Genomic DNA, 20,725 nt, shown 5'->3' on the forward strand with positions numbered 1-20,725 from the left:
AATGAATGGTCTCCGCCCCCAATCTCAACCTCGTGGACGGCGATGATTTGTCCAGCTCTAAGAGGAAATGCATGCCGATTGGTTATAGTCAGACAAGGCTCAAATATAAATTTGCAGCAGCGAAAATGATTGATGATTGTTGTAGTTTATGATCAATTAATGATTTATGTACTTTGTGAAGTTCGAATAAAATAGTAAAACTCTTTACATATTAATTTATCAACTAAAGCGCCGATGTGATCATTCTGAATGTGAGGTTTATTGATTATGGTGTAGGTTTATTCAATAATGTACAATATAATTACATCCCTGTTGATAGATGCATTCATTTGGATACAGTTCTTTTTTTCTGATAATAAACAACAACAAATGCTAATTGCATGCCCCCATCCTGGTCAAATTTGAGGGTGTTTGAACCCCATAATAATGGACTGGATTTATGTAGTGCTTTTACATGTGCTCAAAGCGCTTTATGTTGTATGGATGATCATGTTTGAAAATGAATGCTGTGTTCTATACATCCTGTTTTCTGAAGTGCCCTGACTGTATGCTGCTAAATGAAAATATCAAATAGCCTACCCTACAATATTATCACAAAACCTTATGGCCTAGAGATGCATTCAATCCGACCTGCGGAAGGAACTATAGCTCAATGGACATTTCTAAAAGTAATTTCCGATTGAGCCGACATAGTTTATGCAACGTTTACAGTAAATGTGGACATTGGCTTTCAAAGTTGAATTGCAGAAAACGGGCACTCCAATTCTATCTAGCCAATGTCATAGCTACACATAGGCCTACTCACTTGCATTCTCCAGAGCACCAAAGCCTATGGTGTCAAAATATCAATGGGACTTTGCAGTCACATGGTCAATTAATGAAATATTCAAGGAATGTGACCCATGTACATGTGATTTGGTACCAGAAAAGTAGCGTAGCCTACCTTTCACAAAAGCAGACTAATTCACACGAGATGACTCAGATTTTTTATTGAATTGACCAGAGCAAATAACTTGAAACAAAAACAAACCCATGTCAATTGAAATTCCGTCTTTATTACAATTCACAGAATGGATAGATAACATCATTAAATATAGTTTATCTAAATTATACAAAATACAACATATAATAGCAATGCATTCCAGTGCACCTTACAAGAAAAGAAAACTCTTTCTCCTCCTTAGCTCATTGGGTACAGTTCAGATTTTTCTATCCATAGCCCTACGTTGACTTAATGCACCCATGCACCTGCTACTGTATAGTGGCCATACCGATAGCAACGAAGGGGCTCCTAAAACAGCTTGTTTACTGGAGTGCACACCCCAATAAATGGAAAACAAGTTTAGGTCAGTTGTTGCTGAGAAACTGTGTTAACATTGATCAGAATCAGAATCAATGTTGCATTCTGTATTCGATAGAAAAGCGGCTTCGCTTCTGAGTTAAGTCCCCAAGTTGAATTTCTCTTTCAGTACACTTGTATTGGCTGAAATCCCATATTCCTGTTCTGTGCCGACAACTCTTTAGATTTCGATCAAGGGCTTTCAATGGTTTTTCAGTTGGGCTCTGATAAAGGAATGTTTTTTGGATCCAAGTATGCAAAAGCAAATGAATGTGTCCCTTTCACTGCAAAATACTTTGCATCTAGCAATACATAGAACTTGAGTTTGGCCCTTGCCGTCACAGAGCCTGTTTGGAAGATGTATAAGTCTGGTGTCAGGACAATTACAGTACTTTAATAAATTCCACCATCAATTCATTATAGTAGTAGTGCAGAACATGTGGAATGAGAGGGGTTGTCATATTGGACAGTTTCACTCTCTCATGAGACCTCACTTGAGGGCATTCCTTGACTTCTTCATGGTCATTATGAGAAACATAGATTCTACTGAGAAGTAAAGATGATTCTTCATGCATTGATTAGAGCTACATATTTCTCTTACATCCGACTAGTCCAGACAATTACTCCACGTGTGTATCTGATATGTGGCAGACATAGAAAATCCAACAGATATGTTTCCTGTAAATCAGAAATGTTTCCTGTATTATTGAGGCCGCTGTCTTTTCCAGTTTCCTAGCTAATGCAATTAAGTAGCTTGTGTCTGGCCTTGCCTTACATTGATTTATCCCCACAACCTGGTTAACTTCATGTCACATTAAGGCAAATTGATAGGCGGAGATGGGGAAAAAACAATGTTAGGGAAGATGGTTCATGAAATAAATCTCAAACAGATGTTGGAACCATAATCATAATGTGCCTACATTGACTTCTGGCTTTAGAATTGACCATATAAAGATATTTTATTCAAACATTAGACATGTGTACTTTCTGGCTAAAGTTCTATTTCCATCTACACTGTATAGGCCTAGGCTACTTTTCTGACTGACTTTTGTGGACACTCACTGTAAATACATATCAACACACATAATAGAGATCATTCATATGATTGTGTTACATAAATATGCATATTAGGCCTATATCCACATACATAGGTATTTTCTGAATACATTTGATCGACTGCCCGAAAGCTCATCCACAATTAAATACATTTTTGTGTGCGGAGACTGTTTCCTGCTTCTCCAGTTTTGCATTTTGCCTCCAGCACCTTCACAAATCAGCTATGAGTGTGCGGTAGATTCTGCCTACTGGGAATACATTTGGGTAAAACCAGTAACATTTGTCAAACATGATTATCAGTTATTGAAGTTGCACAATTCAGACATACCTGTATCTTGGTAACGTTGTAGGCCAAGTCTTTGATTCCGAAGCAGCAACATTTCATTGTCATAATGTCATCAAAAGGAGCTAAACAATCTTGCGAGCTATTTGACAATTACCAGTGTAATTACAATTATTTAAAACATAAACCTTTATGTACACATAAATACAGTTTCCTAAATACAGCGTCGTCTTTGTGTCGTTCACGCAGGGCGCGTTCTCCGATTACGCGTGTCTGGGAAGATCTTCCCACACGGTCTGTCAACCATGGATTGAGTTGACAGTCTCAGAAGGACCCTGCGATGGCAAGATCTCGCCAACAGATGGCGCACTCCGACTACGCTCGAGAAACTAATTGCCAAAAGCCAGGGAATGAGTATAGCTTTCAAAGGCTCCGTTCCTCTGTCGAACGGTCGAACGGATGACTGAGGTATTGCTGCGGGGTGTTGACATTCACTCTGCTTTCTTGATGAATATCTGAAGTGCAAGAGGAATAGCATTTGAGACAAAATCATATTCTGTCTGTTTGAGGTATATATTCTACTTTACATTAGACCACTTTGAAGCCTGAAAACATCTGACCATTTTAGATTTTTCAGTGAACCAACACTTGAAGTTGCCTAAAATACAAGGGATTCTTTATAAGACAAGGCTTCCAAGGCTCTGTGGTGAGCGGGCGATGGCAGGGCTGGCTTACCTCGCTCAGGATGACCCAAACGGGGCAGTCTGTGATCACAGAGAGACGAAGGGCTTCCAGGGGCCCGAATGTGGGATCCACCTCTCCCTCGGCGATCCCATTATGGAACACTCCTAGAGGTCAGAGAGAGAGAGAGAGAGAGAGAGAGAGAGGATCGATATATCAGACCAACATAACCAATAGACTGTGGCTGGACATCTATAGAACCATTTCTGTGTTTACAAACATTGTCGCACGAGGGTGACGCGTGCAAGCTGGTGGCAGAACAAGGGGGAGTTCTTATAGAATGCCAGCAACTGGCCAAAAAAGCCTCCATTTACATGTTGTTTATGAATTGTAATTGGATTATAATTGGATTTTAAAGCTTGTTTGAATGTCTTGCTTAATGTAATGTTTGTGTCATCATCGCAAATCAGCTGCATTATACTTAAAAAACACTTAAACTTCAGCCAGTAAAGTGGCTCTTTGGCTAGCTTTTGCTACAGGCTACAGTATATCAATGAGCGTTGGCATTCTAGCAAACAACTGCTGTATCCAAAATAGGTATTTTGCAAAGATCACAACCAAACAGAATCTTAGTGATTGTTCAAGCATGAATCAAAACATAACTGTAAGTGTACGAGAATCGGCAGAAGTTATTTTGTTTAGAAGTAATAACAACGTAAATCTAGGCTATGTTAAATGGGCGCAGATGGCAATGGCTTGCTTACTGCAGCCAAGAGTCGCACGCATCTGTGCGTCGTGTACTGAAAAAGGGTCTATTGACTTTGTCAGTAAACACTGTAGTCATGATGAAGCATTGTATTTCATTTGTACCTCAATAAATACTGCATGTGCTCCTAAATTCTAACAGAGAGCACATTAGATACAAGATATGTTGTGTTGACATTTCAATTGGTTCAAGGCAAGGCGCTGGTATCAAATATGACCATACCATGCATTCAGCTTGCTATGCTTTCTTCGTTGATCTACTACTGAAATGCTAACTATACACAATTAATTCTCTCTCGTATCAATCTTACACAGTGATAGAGTGACACAGTGATAGAGTGAGTTCTGGTTTAGGTTACACTACGCCTGAAAGTAGAGCTGGAGGGAGAAGAACCTGGTGAACATTTGATAGCAATATCGCACAATTAATTGACTACTGTGCCAGATTGATATTGATTCCCCCTTGAAATATTTATGAATGAGCAGGAGCGCTTGTAGTAATTTATATGCTGTCAGAAGGAGTACCTCTTTCAAGGGGATGAAAGCCTGTCTCTGTGTTACGGACAGTAATCACTGGCCTGGGGACGTGTTTGACTACTCAGAACACGCATCCTCACTCGCTGTCTACTTCCTTCCTTCCTTCCTTCCTTCCTTCCTTCCTTCCTTCCTTCCTTCCTTCCTTCCTTCCTTCCTTCCTTCCTTCCTTCCTTCCTTCCTTCCTTCCTTCCATCCTTCCTTCCTTCCTTCCTTCCTTCCTTCCTTCCTTCCTTCCTTCCTTCCTTCCTTCCTTCCTTCCTTCCTTCCTTCCTTCCTTCCTTCAATTAATCAACCATCTGTATGTCATTGGATATATAATAGTGTACATGAAAGCAAGGTCTCTGCCCTATTGCATAACAAATCCACTCCTCGGATCTCTAATGAAGGAAGGAACGATGGTGTATCTAACACTGCCACTGATTCAGTTGTAATGGAATTGAGCTCAAACCCTTATTTCGACCTCATGTTAACTACATTTTACCCATCCTGCTTTTTCAATATGATATAAAACACTGTAGTGTCATTAAATCCAATTATTTTCAATGAGTACCATGCTATCGTTTTAAAGCGCACCGGTGCAACACTTGTCTTGCACTTCACGCAATTTCAGAAAGAGCACCTAAGGTCCTCTACAAACTGTGAAGGCAGTCCTTATCTACTCCTCCCGTCCTCCTGTGAAAGTCCTAGACGGTGCAGCAGCTAATCATGTGTTGGAGCGCTCAGTAATTGAGTGAGATGGATTTGTCAGGGGCCTGTGTATGAGCGTATGTGTGTGTGTGTTTGTGTTTGTGCGTGTGTAATTTGTCAGGGCCTGTTAGTCCATGTGAACTATTCCTGTTTGCCAGTACCGGTTAGAATCTGGCACAAGGTTTTGTTAGATGAAGGGGACTGACGAATGGATGGATGAAAACAAAAGGGAAAGAATTTTGGAGGGATATTTTGGCAGGGAGTACAGTGTTGGATTCTCTAAAAAGATGACATCATTTTTATGACAGTGGAGTCCTTTGTTTGGCTTTGGGTGATTCTTTCTACAGTACTAGTTCTTAACACTTCTGGTAAATACATCCCCAGTACTAATAACCACCTATTGAAACATGTCCATGGTAGCACGGCGCTAATCTAATTCTGGGTCATTTTCATTAGAGGGTACAGTAACAACATTTTTGCTACGGAAAGCAAAATACTCACCTATTCTGATAAAGCCGTCCTCTGTTCTGTGGTACTTTGGTGTTTTCTCTCTCCCCTCTTTCAAGGCCTCTTTTTCTGATTGGATATTCTGTAGGAGAAAGAGAGAGAGGTGTGTGAGGAACACAACACAGGAACACATATACGCTTGCAAGCTTGCCGAATGCACACACACACACACACACACACTCACACACACCCAAGATCAATGCAGGCAGAAATCCTGTTTGATCTGCACTCAGATCACAGCTAAAATCTACTGTATACATCATCAACCAATGCATTGACAACAGCAAACTCCTTGCTACTGACCTCCTTTAATCTCCAAATTCAGTTAGTAAATCATACACACACACACACACGCGCGCGCACACACACCTCACGGCACTAGTCGTGAACTCAGATCAACCTAACTTTGACCTCGTCTTACAACATAAAAGTGAGAAAGATATCAATGGGTCATCATAGTTAATACAGCGGGACTCTTTAGTGTTGCTGCTGGGTCATAGCAATTGATACTGTTGGAGAAATATCTGTTTGACTCGCTTATCTAAAGCAATGAAGGAGAAAGGACAGGAGGGAAAACAAGCTGACCTTTTGTGGCAGGATTTTCCCTTTCTGTTGGTCCTCTAAATAGAAATCAATGCATTACAGATGTAGGATCTTAATTTGACCTATATTGTCACAGCAAAATAATCCTGCAGCAACAAGATTTGAACGTTTAGTGCATAATGTTGCTTGATCGGTGGTTAGGCTATTTGCTACATAAAGTAAGCTCCATAAAAAGTGCAATACTGTTAGTATAACCGTGTGTTAGAGTAGGTTTTCAGTGAATTTATGTAAATCACAAAGCTCATCTGTACTCTCAGTAATACAACAGTGATCAAATTAAGATCCTACTGTACGCTACACTGTAAAAATCTGACATTTCCTGCCGTTTAACTGCACCTGACAGCGTCTCTCTCTCTCTCTCGCATCATCTTCTTGTTTTCTTATCTTTCCTCGTCTTTATTCTCTCTGTCTTTCCTTTCTTTCCTCAATCCTTTCTTCTCCATTCTAAGACCAGCATAACTTGTTATGACTCTAAAGACATGTAACACTTCTACTCATCATCAACACTTCTACTCATATTCTTCCCATAGGAGGAACAACAACAACAACAACAAAAACAGAAACACCTCCACCCTCTTGCAGCATTACAGGGTCTCAATGACAGTCATGTGTAGGGAGAGATTGAATGAGTGAAGGATGGAAAATAAATTATAAAATAGAGATAAACAGAGAGGGAGGAGAGAGAGGGGGAAAAAAATCCAGCTATTAATCTGTCAAGGCGAGCGTCAGTTTGCGGAACCTAATCTGAAATCCCCACCTCATCTAGCCACCCTGCCGGGTGAAATATTCTTTAAGGCGAAAGCTCTCAAACCGTGGCCGGCGGGAGACTGATTTGATTACCACCGCCCGGGAGTCCTCTTTTTCTGTTTCTTTCTCCACAATATCTCTCTCGTACTCTCTTTTTTTTTGAGAGAGAGAGAACCTCACTCTGTCTTGAGTCATTTCTCATCTCTTCTCTGTGTCCTCTGGGGCTTAACACTGTGGGTGCTCGCCCTTAAACATGGCATATGTGCTTCTATGTCAACCAGATGGAAGCTGACTTCACATGTCTTTCCACTTGAGATAATTATATATCTTTCCACTTGAGGAAGAGTGATGTATCTAGTGTGGCTTTCCATGAGATGGGCTGTATCTCAATAGAAATAACACAAAAGAATAGAGATCTCCTGAAAGTATATGATCTTGAGACCCTGTATGTAACAGTACATCCCTGTAGAACGCTTTCGACACCTTGCAGAGTCCATAGCCCAACAAATAGAGGCTGTTCTGAGGGCAAAGGGGGTGTTCCTAGTGTTTGGTATACTCTGTATATGTAAGGGATATTGAACAATACGGAAGGTGTGTTCCACGAGGCGTTAGCGGACTTTCCACGGAGTTGCATTATTTTCCAGAGAACGCATAGAGCCCCGAGTTGACTGTCCCTTTCATACCATGGTTATAATTTAACACGTTTTCCACTAGAACTTTGATCATTTGCAGATAGAAATGTGTTCAACATCCACTGAAGTATCTAGCAAGTTTACTAGATTGCTACAGTAGTTGCCTTGGTAACTAAACAAACAGATTTGCTAGTTTAGCTAACCAAACCATCAGTCCTAGCTGGCTATTACGAAAATCAAATTCAACAAATACCAATGCTGTTTTCAATTCGACTTTTGCTTTCAAAAGCAGCTCAAACAAAACATGTAAAAATTAACTATAGCCGTTGAATTCTATCATGCAAATATTCTGTGCGTTTCAAGGAAATAATGCACGCTCTAGAGTGCCCTTCAAGCCAATCAGAAAGTAGTATTCAACAATGCCATGGTATAATTAAGTGATAATGCCCGAGAAGCCGGTGTTGGCACAGGAGTTGGCACATGTGTTGTTAGGCCCGAGACTAAGTCGAATGCCAGTAAACCGTGCCAATATATCCTCCAAACATCAGCTTCGAAGGCATTATCACTTTTATACAACGGGTTACCAACATATTCAAATAATGATTGACATATTTTCATTAAAAATGTTATTTTGATGAATGTATTCATGCTATTTCATCCTTCTGCAAGATATAGTCCCGACACAAATCTAGGGTTGCTACTCAAGCCGGCTGGTCATTCGTTCTATCGGTTCAGTTGCCAGAGACCCGACCCAGTCGTTTGTTCGTTCTAAATGTTCCATTGCCATACTGGCTGGCAACGTTCTTATCCCTTGCTTGCTAGCTAGTTAACTATGGTAACTTACGGTCAAGTCAAACAGTACAGACAGAATAATAACAAAGTATCTGCATTTGCATTAGTTTAAGCTGTTTCTTAGTGACATTTATTTGGATACATAACAATGAGGCACGATTTAGCCTGGCATAGAAAATGGACTCTCTCATCAGGACACTGTTGTTCAGAGGAGCTAGCCAACAGTACAGCTAACGCAATCACTCCAAACCAAAGCTGGAAAGGCTGCAAACTAGCTGTACTTCGTTTTGTTTGACCTTTTTTCAATTGACATTTCTTTGTATATATCCATGAAAATGATTCCAGCTGTTTCATGATTTCAACTGACTGAGAAAAGCTGCATGCCTGCATATCTGTCTCGTTCCAATTCCTGATTACTATGTACTACGTTCATTACTATGGGACAGCTGGAGATCGAATTTGAATATTGAAATAATGTTGCAAATGTCGGAGAGATAGACAGCAAGGTTTATACAAATCTCCACTGTTGAAAACAAAATGTTAATATAAAAGAAATGTTAGATAATGTCTCGATGCTTTTTTATAGCGGAGATCACGTTCATATATTGCCAGGCTGGGCTGAGAGACAGTGGATTGCGCAGTCAGATGGAACAGAGTAAATAGGCATTTTAGCGGTGGTAACTTGTGGAATAGACACCGTCTGGAATGCTCAATCAGCATTCAGGATTATATCCACCCGTTGTATAAATGACTGTAATTACATATATTTCCAGTGATTTTACTATAGTAAAGGTCTATGTACTGACAATCCTGGGACAGGATGAATCAGGCTTATAGTGGCGAGCCTCATATTGCAAGATGATATATGGTAAAGGTTATGTAATGGTAATAATGTGCTGGGATTGAATCGGGTAAATAGTGGTGAGACTCACGTCAAAAGGCAGCACCTCCACAGTGGTGTTGAACAGCTTGTCCCCTGGGTGCTCAATGTTCCCGCTACGAAAGAAATACCTTGAGAGAGAGAGAGAGAGAGAGAGAGAGAGAGAGAGAGAGAGAGAGAGAGATAGAGATAGATATAGAGATATAGAGATAGGGAGAGAGAGAATAACAAATGGGGAGATGTCAATTTGATATTCAACACAAATTGATCCACCACGATCATCATCATCATTATGGGTGCACACTTTTCTTCAGACATGGACTTTTTTTTTGGTGCCATGAAAATGTTTAAAATGAACTAGTCTCAGCAGCATACATATTTGATGCAAAGACTAGAAATGGTTTGTTTGTTCAATATTACTTACCAAGTCAAGCAGAGCTGTTTGTTTTATCGAAATACATATTATCCTGTGCTTTTTCATTTGGCACATAAGCAGATAAAGACAGCTTGGCTCCATATGTAACCGCAAAGCGTCCACGATGTGCTTGCAAATGGGCTCACCCAGAAATGTTACTGAATGAATGAATGAATGTTACTGAATGAATGAATGAATGTTACTGAATGAATGAATGAATGTTACTGAATGAATGAATGAATGTTACTGAATGAATGAATGAATGTTACTGAATGAAAACATTTGAACTATTTGACTTAACTGATTGATGTTGGGAAAATAAATGTGACAAAATGCAGAATGGGGGCGGGGGGGTTATTTCACAGATTGAATCATGATATATTAGCCCTACTGATTATTTCTCAATTGCAAGCTACTCATTGATAGGCCTCGAGCTACAGAACTTGATGTTTTCTGCTAAGGTGCAACCTTTGGTAGACTGATGGAAGGCTACTCAGAGTCAGAGTCTATGATACAGCGAAGCCTAATCAAACATGCCCGTGCTCATCATGGTTGTAAAAGGCAAAGTCAAACAATACAATGAATTTGCTCATGGTGCACGGAACTCAAAAGATATGGAACAACACCATTGAATCAACACCATCGGACATGAAACAACGATATGCATGTAACAACAGCACAACAAAATAGATTAACAATTTTCTTTTGCAGGTGGCTTTTCATTTTATACACCAGTGGTGCAACTAGTGCTTTCTAACTGCACTGAACCAACACAGTGGCGCGTGTGAGTGAATCAAAACTGTCCTGTGGTCAAAACGATTCATCTTGAGGCAACGGGGGACAGGGTTTTAAAAGCATTCTGTTAATGATTATAAAATGGCCATATCTATTTGAATATATACTAGCTCAAAACACTACTAATCATTGAACATGATAAATTACCCAATGGATCATTATCATTTTCAAGATGAAAAAAAATGGGGGTGCACCCCTATTTTGAAAGTGGGGATACAGCTGGTCCGTTTTCTCCATTGCTCAGGCTCATATGATCATCATCATCATCAGCCAGCCAGCCAGCCAGCCAGCCAGTCACCCAGTTCAAAATCCCTCTACATTTTGCTTTGTCCAAATGCATGTTCCACCAAGTATGGCAGTCTGGACAACACCCACCAAAAGAGCTACTGAGGTGACCACAGAGCGACAGCGTCAACATTAGAAGACACTGGTGACCACAGAGCCACAGCGTCACCATTAGAAGACAGTGGTGACCACAGAGCCACAGCGTCACCATTAGAAGACACTGGTGACCACAGAGACACAGCATCACCATTAGAAGACACTGGTGACCACAGAGCCACAGCGTCACCATTAGAAGACACTGGTGACCACAAAGCCACAGCGTCACCATTAGAAGACACTGGTGACCACAGAGCCACAGCGTCACCGTTAGAAGACACTGGTGACCACAGAGACACAGTGTCACCATTAAAAGACACTGGTGACCACAGAGACACAGCGTCACCACTAGAAGACACTGGTGACCAGAGAGACACAGCGTCACAACTAGAAGACAGTGGTGACCACAGAGCCACAACATCACCATTAGAAGACACTGGTGACCACAGAGACACAGCGTCACCATTAGAAGACAGTGGGGACCACAGAGACACAGCGTCACCATTAGAAGACAGTGGTGACCACAGAGCCACAGCGTCACCACTAGAGGACAGTGGTGACCACAGAGGCACAGCGTCACCACTAGAAGACAGTGGTGACCACAGAGCCACAGCATCACCACTAGAAGACAGTGGTGACCACAGAGACACAGCGTTACCACTAGAAGACAGTGGTGACCACAGAGCCACAGCGTCACCATTAGAAGACAGTGGTGACCACAGAGCCTCAGCGTCACCACTAGGCATTATCATTTTGAGGGATCCAGAAGCAGATAGACCCTCTGCCCTGACAGTAATGTGAAGACATGGAGGAACAACGTGGTTGTTCTGATCTGTGACAGGGCCCCTATGCCTATTGAAAAAGTCATTTACATTCGTGTTTAAATACTGTATGTATTTTTATGTCATGCGTATGCAGATTATTCACATGGGACTAGGGGAGAGCGAGAGGGAAAGGAGGAGAGAGAGGGAAGAGCAAGAGGGAGAAAGAGAGGGGAGAGTGAGAGGGAAAGGGGGAGAGAGAGGGGAGAGTGAGAGGGAAAGGGGGAGAGAAAGGGGAGAGCAAGAGGGAGAGAGAGAGGGGAGAGCGAGAGGGAAAGGGGGTGAGAGAGGGGAGAGCAAGAGGGAAAGGGGGAGAGAGAGGGGAGAGCAAGAGGGAGAGAGAAGGAGAGAGAGAGGGGAGAGCGAGAGGGAAAGGAGTAGAGAGAGGGGAGAGCGAGAGGGAAAGGGGGAGAGAGAGGGGAGAGCAAGAGGGAAAGGGGGAGAGAGAGGGGAGAGCGAGAGGGAAAGGGGGAGAGAGAGGGGAGAGCAAGCGGGAGAGAGAGAGGGGAGAGCGAGAGGGAAAGGGGGTGAGAGAGGGGAGAGCAAGAGGGAAAGGGGGAGAGAGAGGGGAGAGCAAGAGGGAGAGAGAGGGAGAGAGAGAGGGGAGAGCGAGAGGGAAAGGAGGAGAGAGAGGGGAGAGCGAGAGGGAAAGGGGGAGAGAGAGGGGAGAGCAAGAGGGAAAGGGGGAGAGAGAGGGGAGAGCGAGAGGGAAAGGGGGAGAGAGAGGGGAGAGCAAGCGGGAGAGAGAGAGGGGAGATCGAGAGGGAAAGGGGGAGAGAGAGGGGAGAGCGAGAGGGAAAGGGGGAGAGAGAAGGGAGAGCAAGAGGGAGAGAGAGAGGGGAGATCGAGAGGGAAAGGGGGAGAGAGAGGGGAGAGCGAGAGGGAAAGGGGGAGAGAGAGGGGAGAGCAAGAGGGAGAGAGAGAGGGGAGAGCGAGAGGGAAAGGAGGAGAGAGAGGGGAGAGCGAGAGGGAGAGAGGGGAGAGCGAGAGGGAAAGGGGGAGAGAGAGGGGAGAGCAAGAGGGAGAGAGACAGGGGAGATCGAGAGGGAAAGGGGGAGAGAGAGGGGAGAGCGAGAGGGAAAGGGGGAGAGAGGGGAGAGCAAGAGGGAGAGAGAGAGGGAGAGAGAGAGGGGAGAGCGAGAGGGAAAGGGGGAGAGAGAAGGGAGAGCGAGAGGGAAAGGGGGTGAGAGAGGGGAGAGCAAGAGGGAAAGGGGAAGAGAGAGGGGAGAGAGAGAGGGAAAGGGGGAGAGAGAGGGGAGAGCAAGAGGGAGAGAGAGAGGGAAGACGAAGAGGGAGAGAGAGAGGGAAGAGCGAGAGGGAGAGTGAGAGGGCAGAGCGAGAGGGAGAGAGAGAGGGGAGCGCGAGAGGGAAAGGGGGTGAGAGAGGAGAGAGCAAGAGGGAGAGAGAGAGGGAGAGAGAGAGGGGAGAGCGAGAGGGAAAGGGGGAGAGAGAGGGGAGAGCGAGTGGGAAAGTGGGAGAGAGAGGGGAGAGCAAGAGGGAGAGAGAGAGGGAAGAGCGAGAGGGAGCGAGAGGGAGAGAGAGAGGGGAGAGCGAGAGGGAAAGGGGGAGAGAGAGGGGAGAGCAAGAGGGAGAGAGAGAGGGGAGAGCGAGAGGGAAAGGGGGAGAGAGAGGGGAGAGCAAGAGGGAGAGAGAGAGAGGGGAGAGCGAGAGGGAAAGGGGGAGAGAGAGGGGAGAGCAAGAGGGAGAGAGAGAGGGAGAGAGAGAGAGAGGGGAGAGCGAGAGGGAAAGGAGGAGAGAGAGGGGAGAGCGAGAGGGAAAGGGGGAGAGAGAGGGGAGAGCAAGAGGGAGAGCGAGAGGGAGAGAGAGAGGGGAGAGCGAGAGGGAAAGGGGGAGAGAGAGGGGAGAGCGAGAGGGAAAGGGGGAGAGAGAGGGGAGAGCAAGAGGGAGAGAGAGAGGGGAGAGCGAGAGGGAAAGGGGGAGAGAGAGGGGAGAGCGAGAGGGAAAGGGGGAGAGAGAGGGGAGAGCAAGAGGGAGAGAGAGGGGAGAGCAAGAGGGAAAGGGGGAGAGAGAGGGGAGAGCGAGAGGGAAAGGGAGAGAGAGAGGGGAGAGCAAGAGGGAGAGAGAGAGGGGAGAGCAAGAGGGAGAGAGAGAGGGGAGAGCAAGAGGGAGAGAGAGAGGGGAGAGCAAGAGGGAGAGAGAGAGGGGAGAGCGAGAGGGAAAGGGGGAGAGAGAGGGGAGAGCGAGAGGGAGAGAGAGAGGGAAAGGGGGAGAGAGAGGGGAGAGCAAGAGGGAGAGAGAGAGGGGAGAGCGAGAGGGAAAGGGGGATAGAGAGGGGAGAGCGAGAGGGAAAGGGAGAGAGAGAGGGGAGAGCAAGAGGGAGAGAGAGAGGGGAGAGCAAGAGGGAGAGAGAGAGGGGAGAGAGAGAGGGAAAGGGGGAGAGAGAGGGGAGAGCAAGAGGGAGAGAGAGAGGGGAGAGCGAGAGGGAAAGGGGGAGAGAGAGGGGAGAGCGAGAGGGAAAGGGAGAGAGAGAGGGGAGAGCAAGAGGGAGAGAGAGAGGGGAGAGCAAGAGGGAGAGAGAGAGGGGAGAGCAAGAGGGAGAGAGAGAGGGGAGAGCAAGAGGGAGAGAGAGAGGGGAGAGCGAGAGGGAAAGGGGGAGAGAGAGGGGAGAGCGAGAGGGAGAGAGAGAGGGAAAGGGGGAGAGAGAGGGGAGAGCAAGAGGGAGAGAGAGAGGGGAGAGCGAGAGCGAAAGGGGGAGAGAGAGGGGAGAGCGAGAGGGAAAGGGAGAGAGAGAGGGGAGAGCAAGAGGGAGAGAGAGAGGGGAGAGCAAGAGGGAGAGAGAGAGGGGAGAGCAAGAGGGAGAGAGAGAGGGGAGAGCAAGAGGGAGAGAGAGAGGGGAGAGCGAGAGGGAAAGGGGGAGAGAGAGGGGAGAGCGAGAGGGAGAGAGAGAGGGGAGAGCGAGAGGGAAAGGGGGAGAGAGAGGGGAGAGCAAGAGGGAGAGAGAGAGGGGAGAGCGAGAGGGAAAGGGGGAGAGAGAGGGGAGAGCGAGACGGAAAGGGAGAGAGAGAGGGGAGAGCAAGAGGGAGAGAGAGAGGGGAGAGCAAGAGGGAGAGAGAGAGGGGAGAGCAAGAGGGAGAGAGAGAGGGGAGAGCAAGAGGGAGAAAGAGAGGGGAGAGCAAGAGGGAGAGAGAGAGGGGAGAGCGAGAGGGAAAGGGGGAGAGAGAGGGGAGAGCGAGACGGAAAGGGAGAGAGAGAGGGGAGAGCAAGAGGGAGAGAGAGAGGGGAGAGCAAGAGGGAGAGAGAGAGGGGAGAGCAAGAGGGAGAGAGAGAGGGGAGAGCAAGAGGGAGAGAGAGAGGGGAGAGCGAGAGGGAAAGGGGGAGAGAGAGGGGAGAGCAAGAGGGAGAGAGAGAGGGAGAGAGAGAGGGGAGAGCGAGAGGGAAAGGAGGAGAGAGAGACAGTCTGGGACATGTGTGGAGATCTGTGTGGAGATCGTCTTTGTCCACTAGCACAGTGTATGTGTGTTTATGCATGTGTGTGGGTCCATGTATTTTTGTGTATTCAAGCATGCCATGTACAGTTGAAGTCGGAAGTTTACATACACTTAGGTTGGAGTCATTAAAACTTGGCTTTCAACCACTCCACAAATTTCTTGTTAACAAACTATTGCTTTGGAAAGTCGGTTAGGACATCTAATTAATTTTTCCAACAATTGTTTACAGACAGATTATTTCACTTATAATTCACTGTATCACAATTCCAATAAATCAGAAGTTTACACACACTAAGTTGACTGTGCCTTTAAACAGCTTGGAATTCCATAAATTCCATTAAATGATGTCATGGCTTTATAAGATTCTGATAGGCTAATTGACATTATTTGAGTCAATTGGAGGTGTACCTTTGGATGTATTTCAAGGCCTACCTTCAAACTCAGTGCCTCTTTGCTTGACATCATGGGATCTGTTCATCTGTACAAACAATAGTACGCAAGTATAATCACCATGGTACCATGCAGCCGTCATACCGCTCAGGAAGGAGACGCGTTCTGTCTCCTAGAGATAAATGTACTTTGGTGCAAAAATTGCAAATCAATCCCAGAACAACAGCAAAGGACCATGTGAAGATGCTGTAGGAAACAGGTACAAAAGTATCTATATCTACAGTAAAACGAGTCCTATATCGCCATAACCTGAAAGCAAGGAAGAAGCCACTGCTCCAAAAAAGCCATAAAAAAGCCAGACTATGGTTTGCAACTGCACATGGGGACAAAGATCGTACTCTTTGGAGAAATGTCCTCTGGTCTGATGAAACAAAAATAGGACTGTTTGGCCATAATGACCATCATTATGTTTGGAGGAAAAAGAAGGAGTCTTGCAAGCCAAAGAACACCATCCCAACCGTGAAGCACGCGGGTGGCAGCATCATGTTGTGGGGGTGCTTTGCTGCAAGAGGGACGGACTGGTGCACTTCACAAAATAGATGGCATCATGAGGGAGGAAAATTATGTGGATATATTGAATCAACATCTCAAGACATCAGTCAGGAAGTTAAAGCTTGGTCGCAAATGGGTCTTCTAAATGAACAATGACCACAAGCATACTTCCAAAGTTGTGGCAAAATGGCTTAAGGACAACAAAGTCAAGGTATTGGAGTGGCCGTCACAAAGCCCTGACCTCAATCCTATAGGTCATTTGTGGGCAGAACTGAATTGTGAAAAACTGAGTTTAAATATATTTGGCTAAGGTGTACGTAAACTTCCGAATTCAACTGTATGTGTGTGTATCCAAGCATGTGAGCACACACACACACACCTTTCGATGCGGACGGGCGTGAAGAAGCGGATGCGGATGAAGTCCCCAGCCACAGGGGTGAAGGCCCAGAAGAAGTCCTCTCCCAGGTAGGCCTTCTCCAGGGTGAAGTGCTGGTACGTCTTCAGGCTGGTGGTCACCTCCGCCAGCGGGTTGGCGTGGCCCTTGTGCAGGGTCTGCTTGCCAAAGTCCTTGTCCTGGAATGAATAATTAGACCCAAAGAGGAGGGTTTAGCGAGAAGACATGAGGGTGTTTCTAGATATCGTTCTCATATTGACTTTGAGGGTGCAGTTCTAAAGACAGGGATGAATTCTGAATTGAGATCTGGAAGTCTGACTTAAATGTTCATTTAAATCCTTTAACTATTCCATTTACATGATTTACTTGAAAATGAATGTGAGTCATACTCTCTCATCTCTCCTCCAAGTGGCTTTGGGGTTGAGAGTAACTACATTACTGTTGGCCAAAATGATGAAATTCCACATGGAGAATGTGCAATTTCATGATAAAAGAGAATAGTATATTTCTAACACCAGATAATGTCACAACAAATCTCTGAGAGACGACTTGTAGCATTGTAAAACATTTTCAGCTTGCTTATAGGCCTTTGCAACTGTAAGTCAAATTCCTACGATAATGATGATGGTGACAGTGCATCCAATTCATCCCATTCTAGCTGAATGTGTCATAGTTCTAATTGTACCTATCCCCATTCAAATAAACAATTGAATATAATAAATTAAATACTCTTCTTTAAATACGAGTATTTGCTAAATACATGTAAGCATTAATGTATAGAGAGTGGTGAGCTGGTCTGCTTTGTAAAGAATCTCTGAATTGAGAAAGCCGTGGTCCAGGACGAGCGGATCAATAGTGAATTGATTGGGTTAGACCAGGTTTTCCCAAACTCGGTCCTGGGGATATTTAAAGTTGAGTTGGATATTTAAATCAGCTGTGTAGTGCTAGGGCAAAAAACAAAACATGCACCCAGCACCGACTTTGGAGAACCCTGGGTTAGACTACAGTAGCAGTATTCAGGCTGATATCCATTGCTCTTAATAACACAGTAGTCAGAGACATTAAACAAAGTCTTTACATCTGGAGTCTGTATGGTGACTTGGAATGCATTCCAGTACTGCAGGGCTCAGAGACTTGAAAACGAATATTTGAGCATACACAGACTTTAGTAGATAATATGACACATGCACAGTGAGTGGATGCTAGTAAGCCCCATGTACGCACACACACACACACACACACACACACACACACACACACACACACACACACACACACACACACACACACACACACACACACACACACACACACACACACACACACACACACACACACACACACACACACACACACACACACACACACACACACCTTGAGCTTCTGGATCTTTCCGGCCAGGGAAGAGTGGGTGCCCACATGCTGGAAGAGAGAGGGCTTGAAGCGAATTCTCAGGTTGGCCTTCTGCCTGTCGCAGTGTTTCTGTGTGTGACAGCCATTGGAGAGGTGGGAAAGAGGAGGAGGGAGAGAGAAAGAGAGTATGAGTGTGTGACAGGCAGGGGAGAGGTGGGAAAGAGGAGGAGGGAGAGAGAAAGAGAGTATGAGTGTGTGACAGGCAGGGGAGAGGTGGGAAAGAGGAGGAGGGAGAGAGAAAGAGAGTATGAGTGTGTGACAGGCAGGGGAGAGGTGGGAAAGAGGAGGAGGGAGAGAGAAAGAGAGTATGAGTGTGTGACAGGCAGGGGAGAAGTGGGAAAGAGGAGGAGGGAGAGAGAAAGAGAGTATGAGTGTGTGACAGGCAAGGGAGAGGTGGGAAAGAGGAGGAGGGAGAGAGAAAGAGAGTATGAGTGTGTGACAGGCAAGGGAGAGGTGGGAAAGAGGAGGAGGGAGAGAGAAAGAGAGTATGAGTGTGTGACAGGCAAGGGAGAGGTGGGAAAGAGGAGGAGGGAGAGAGAAAGAGAGTATGAGTGTGTGACAGGCAGGGGAGAGGTGGGAAAGAGGAGGAGGGAGAGAGAAAGAGAGTATGAGTGTGTGACAGGCAGGGGAAAGGTGGGAAAGAGGAGGAGGGAGAGAGAAAGAGAGTATGAGTGTGTGACAGGCAGGGGAGAGGTGGGAAAGAGGAGGAGGGAGAGAGAAAGAGAGTATGAGTGTGTGACAGGCAGGGGAGAGGTGGGAAAGAGGAGGAGGGAGAGAGAAAGAGAGTATGAGTGTGTGGGAGTTGCACCATTTTCTGAGACTGAGACCAGTTTGGAAAGTCACAGTATTTACATGTAACTCCCTGCTGGGATACTCTGTAACAGATCTGTATTTTCTCTCTCCCTTGAAGTAGTCACTGATCTAACATGACTGGGTCTGAAGGACAGCTTGTACCAGGACAGTGGTTACCACAACATATAAGGAAAGGTTTACTTCCAACTGGGCCTAGGTTTACCATGGGGGAGGTTGAACTTACTGCGTCCTTCTCTGGGTTGCACACCTTAACCCACATGATGTGATCCAGCAACCAATCAATTGGCTTGTCCTTGTAGAACATTAGCATAAACTCAACGATCAGCGACAGGTCCACGGACTTGAACATCTTACCTGAGAAGAGACGATATACAACTTAGTTACAATGCTTGACATCATCAAATAGCACCAAAGGTTGTTCAGCTAGTACCTTGTTTCATCATATCTTGAGCCTATGAAACACTACTTCCCAATTGTAAAGCGTCCCTTAGCTCCTATCCCAAGGCCCTTTGTGAAAATCTGAAAGGTCTAAAGGGATTGGACAGGTTTTTGAAATATGGTTATAACTACATTGCCCTCTGCTAGTTGGACAATTCTATCCTTTCAGATGTATTAGAAGGGGGGCCATTAGGAATTGGTGAAAAGTAGAAAGTAGAGTGTAACAAGGACCTAGAACAGAGGCTAAACTTAGCCAATGTGCTCTGAAATGAAATCAGAAAGAAACAGAATTGCACACGGACCCTTGAGCACTGAATTTAATGTAATGTAATTTAATTGTCAGATTAATACTGATTAATGCATTAGAGGCAATTTCATAAAGTCACCAAGTGGGTTAGAAGAGGAAATCGTTTTTGGTCAAAACGAGGACGTTTGCAGTATGTTGTTTAAAGGAATTTGATTATTTTATAGGTGTTTAATTGTAATGCTTTGAAGCTCTTTCCACTATAATGTTTTCCAGCTATTATAGTCATTACAAAGACAGATGATTCAGTTTAGCCAATTACAAGAACAGAAATACCTCATTTTTGTTTGTCCTCATATCAAACATAATCCAACAAAATACACATGCACTCAGCCACCCACCTGTGCACACTGAATTAAAACAGTATTCTCCTCTCCTCTCCACATGCCTCTCCCCCAGTCTCTCTTTATACCTCCCTACCCCTCTGTACATGAAACCACTTCTCTCTTCTCGCTCTCCTCCATCCCTTTCTCTCTGGTTACAACATCTCTACTGAGGTCAACACTCTTTCCCTGGTTGAGCTGTAGCATTCACCCTCCTATTGCAAGGTTTACGATGCCACAGCATTATGGGTTTATGAGAGAGAGAGTGGCAGAGAGAGAGAGAGTGAGAGAGAGAGGAGAGAGTGGAGAGAGAGAGGGGGGGTAAAGCGCTTGTGTAAGGGAAGGAGTTACAACTCATTAGAATCCCACAGAGAGGTTGAGGGAAAGAAGGATGGAAGGAAGGGAGGAGAGAGACAGAAAGGGGTGGATGGAGCAAGAGATGGGTAGAAACAGAGAGGGTGAAAGGTCAGGTGGTCAAGTGAGAGGAGTTCAGCTAACAGTCATTATAGAACCTGATGGGGAAGGGGGAGTGTAGGAGTGGAGAGATGGACTGTAAGATAGGTAAAGAGGAAGACAGACATAGTGAGGGAAAGTGGGGCGAACATTCATTACAGGCCTGCTGACAGGGAGAGATTAGGGAGGTGGCTGCAGGAAGTAAGGTGTGTGTGTGGAAGGGTGAGAGAGACTCATCTCTTCAGTAGGTCCTATGATTGAGTGTAGTCTGGCCC

The 20,725-nt window shown here is 45.1% G+C and overlaps 1 protein-coding gene across 1 annotated transcript in view; it reads right to left on the reverse strand.

Annotated features, from left to right (window-relative positions):
* Window positions 1–976: 976 nt before the first annotated feature.
* LOC139366344 (alpha-1,3-mannosyl-glycoprotein 4-beta-N-acetylglucosaminyltransferase B) overlaps window positions 977–20,725 on the reverse strand; it is a 161,153-nt gene continuing 141,404 nt past the window's right edge. The window contains exons 9-15 of the mRNA XM_071103714.1: window positions 19,156–19,286; window positions 18,081–18,188; window positions 16,692–16,885; window positions 9,562–9,640; window positions 5,850–5,937; window positions 3,414–3,526; window positions 977–3,193 (exon numbers count right to left, since the gene is read on the reverse strand). Of these exons, the coding sequence (XP_070959815.1) occupies window positions 3,170–3,193; window positions 3,414–3,526; window positions 5,850–5,937; window positions 9,562–9,640; window positions 16,692–16,885; window positions 18,081–18,188; window positions 19,156–19,286 (737 nt within the window). The 3' untranslated portion in view covers window positions 977–3,169. The remainder of the gene's footprint in view (window positions 3,194–3,413; window positions 3,527–5,849; window positions 5,938–9,561; window positions 9,641–16,691; window positions 16,886–18,080; window positions 18,189–19,155; window positions 19,287–20,725) is intronic.

This window comes from Oncorhynchus clarkii, chromosome 14, assembly GCF_045791955.1.
Source record: "Oncorhynchus clarkii lewisi isolate Uvic-CL-2024 chromosome 14, UVic_Ocla_1.0, whole genome shotgun sequence".
Lineage (NCBI taxonomy): Eukaryota > Metazoa > Chordata > Actinopteri > Salmoniformes > Salmonidae > Oncorhynchus > Oncorhynchus clarkii.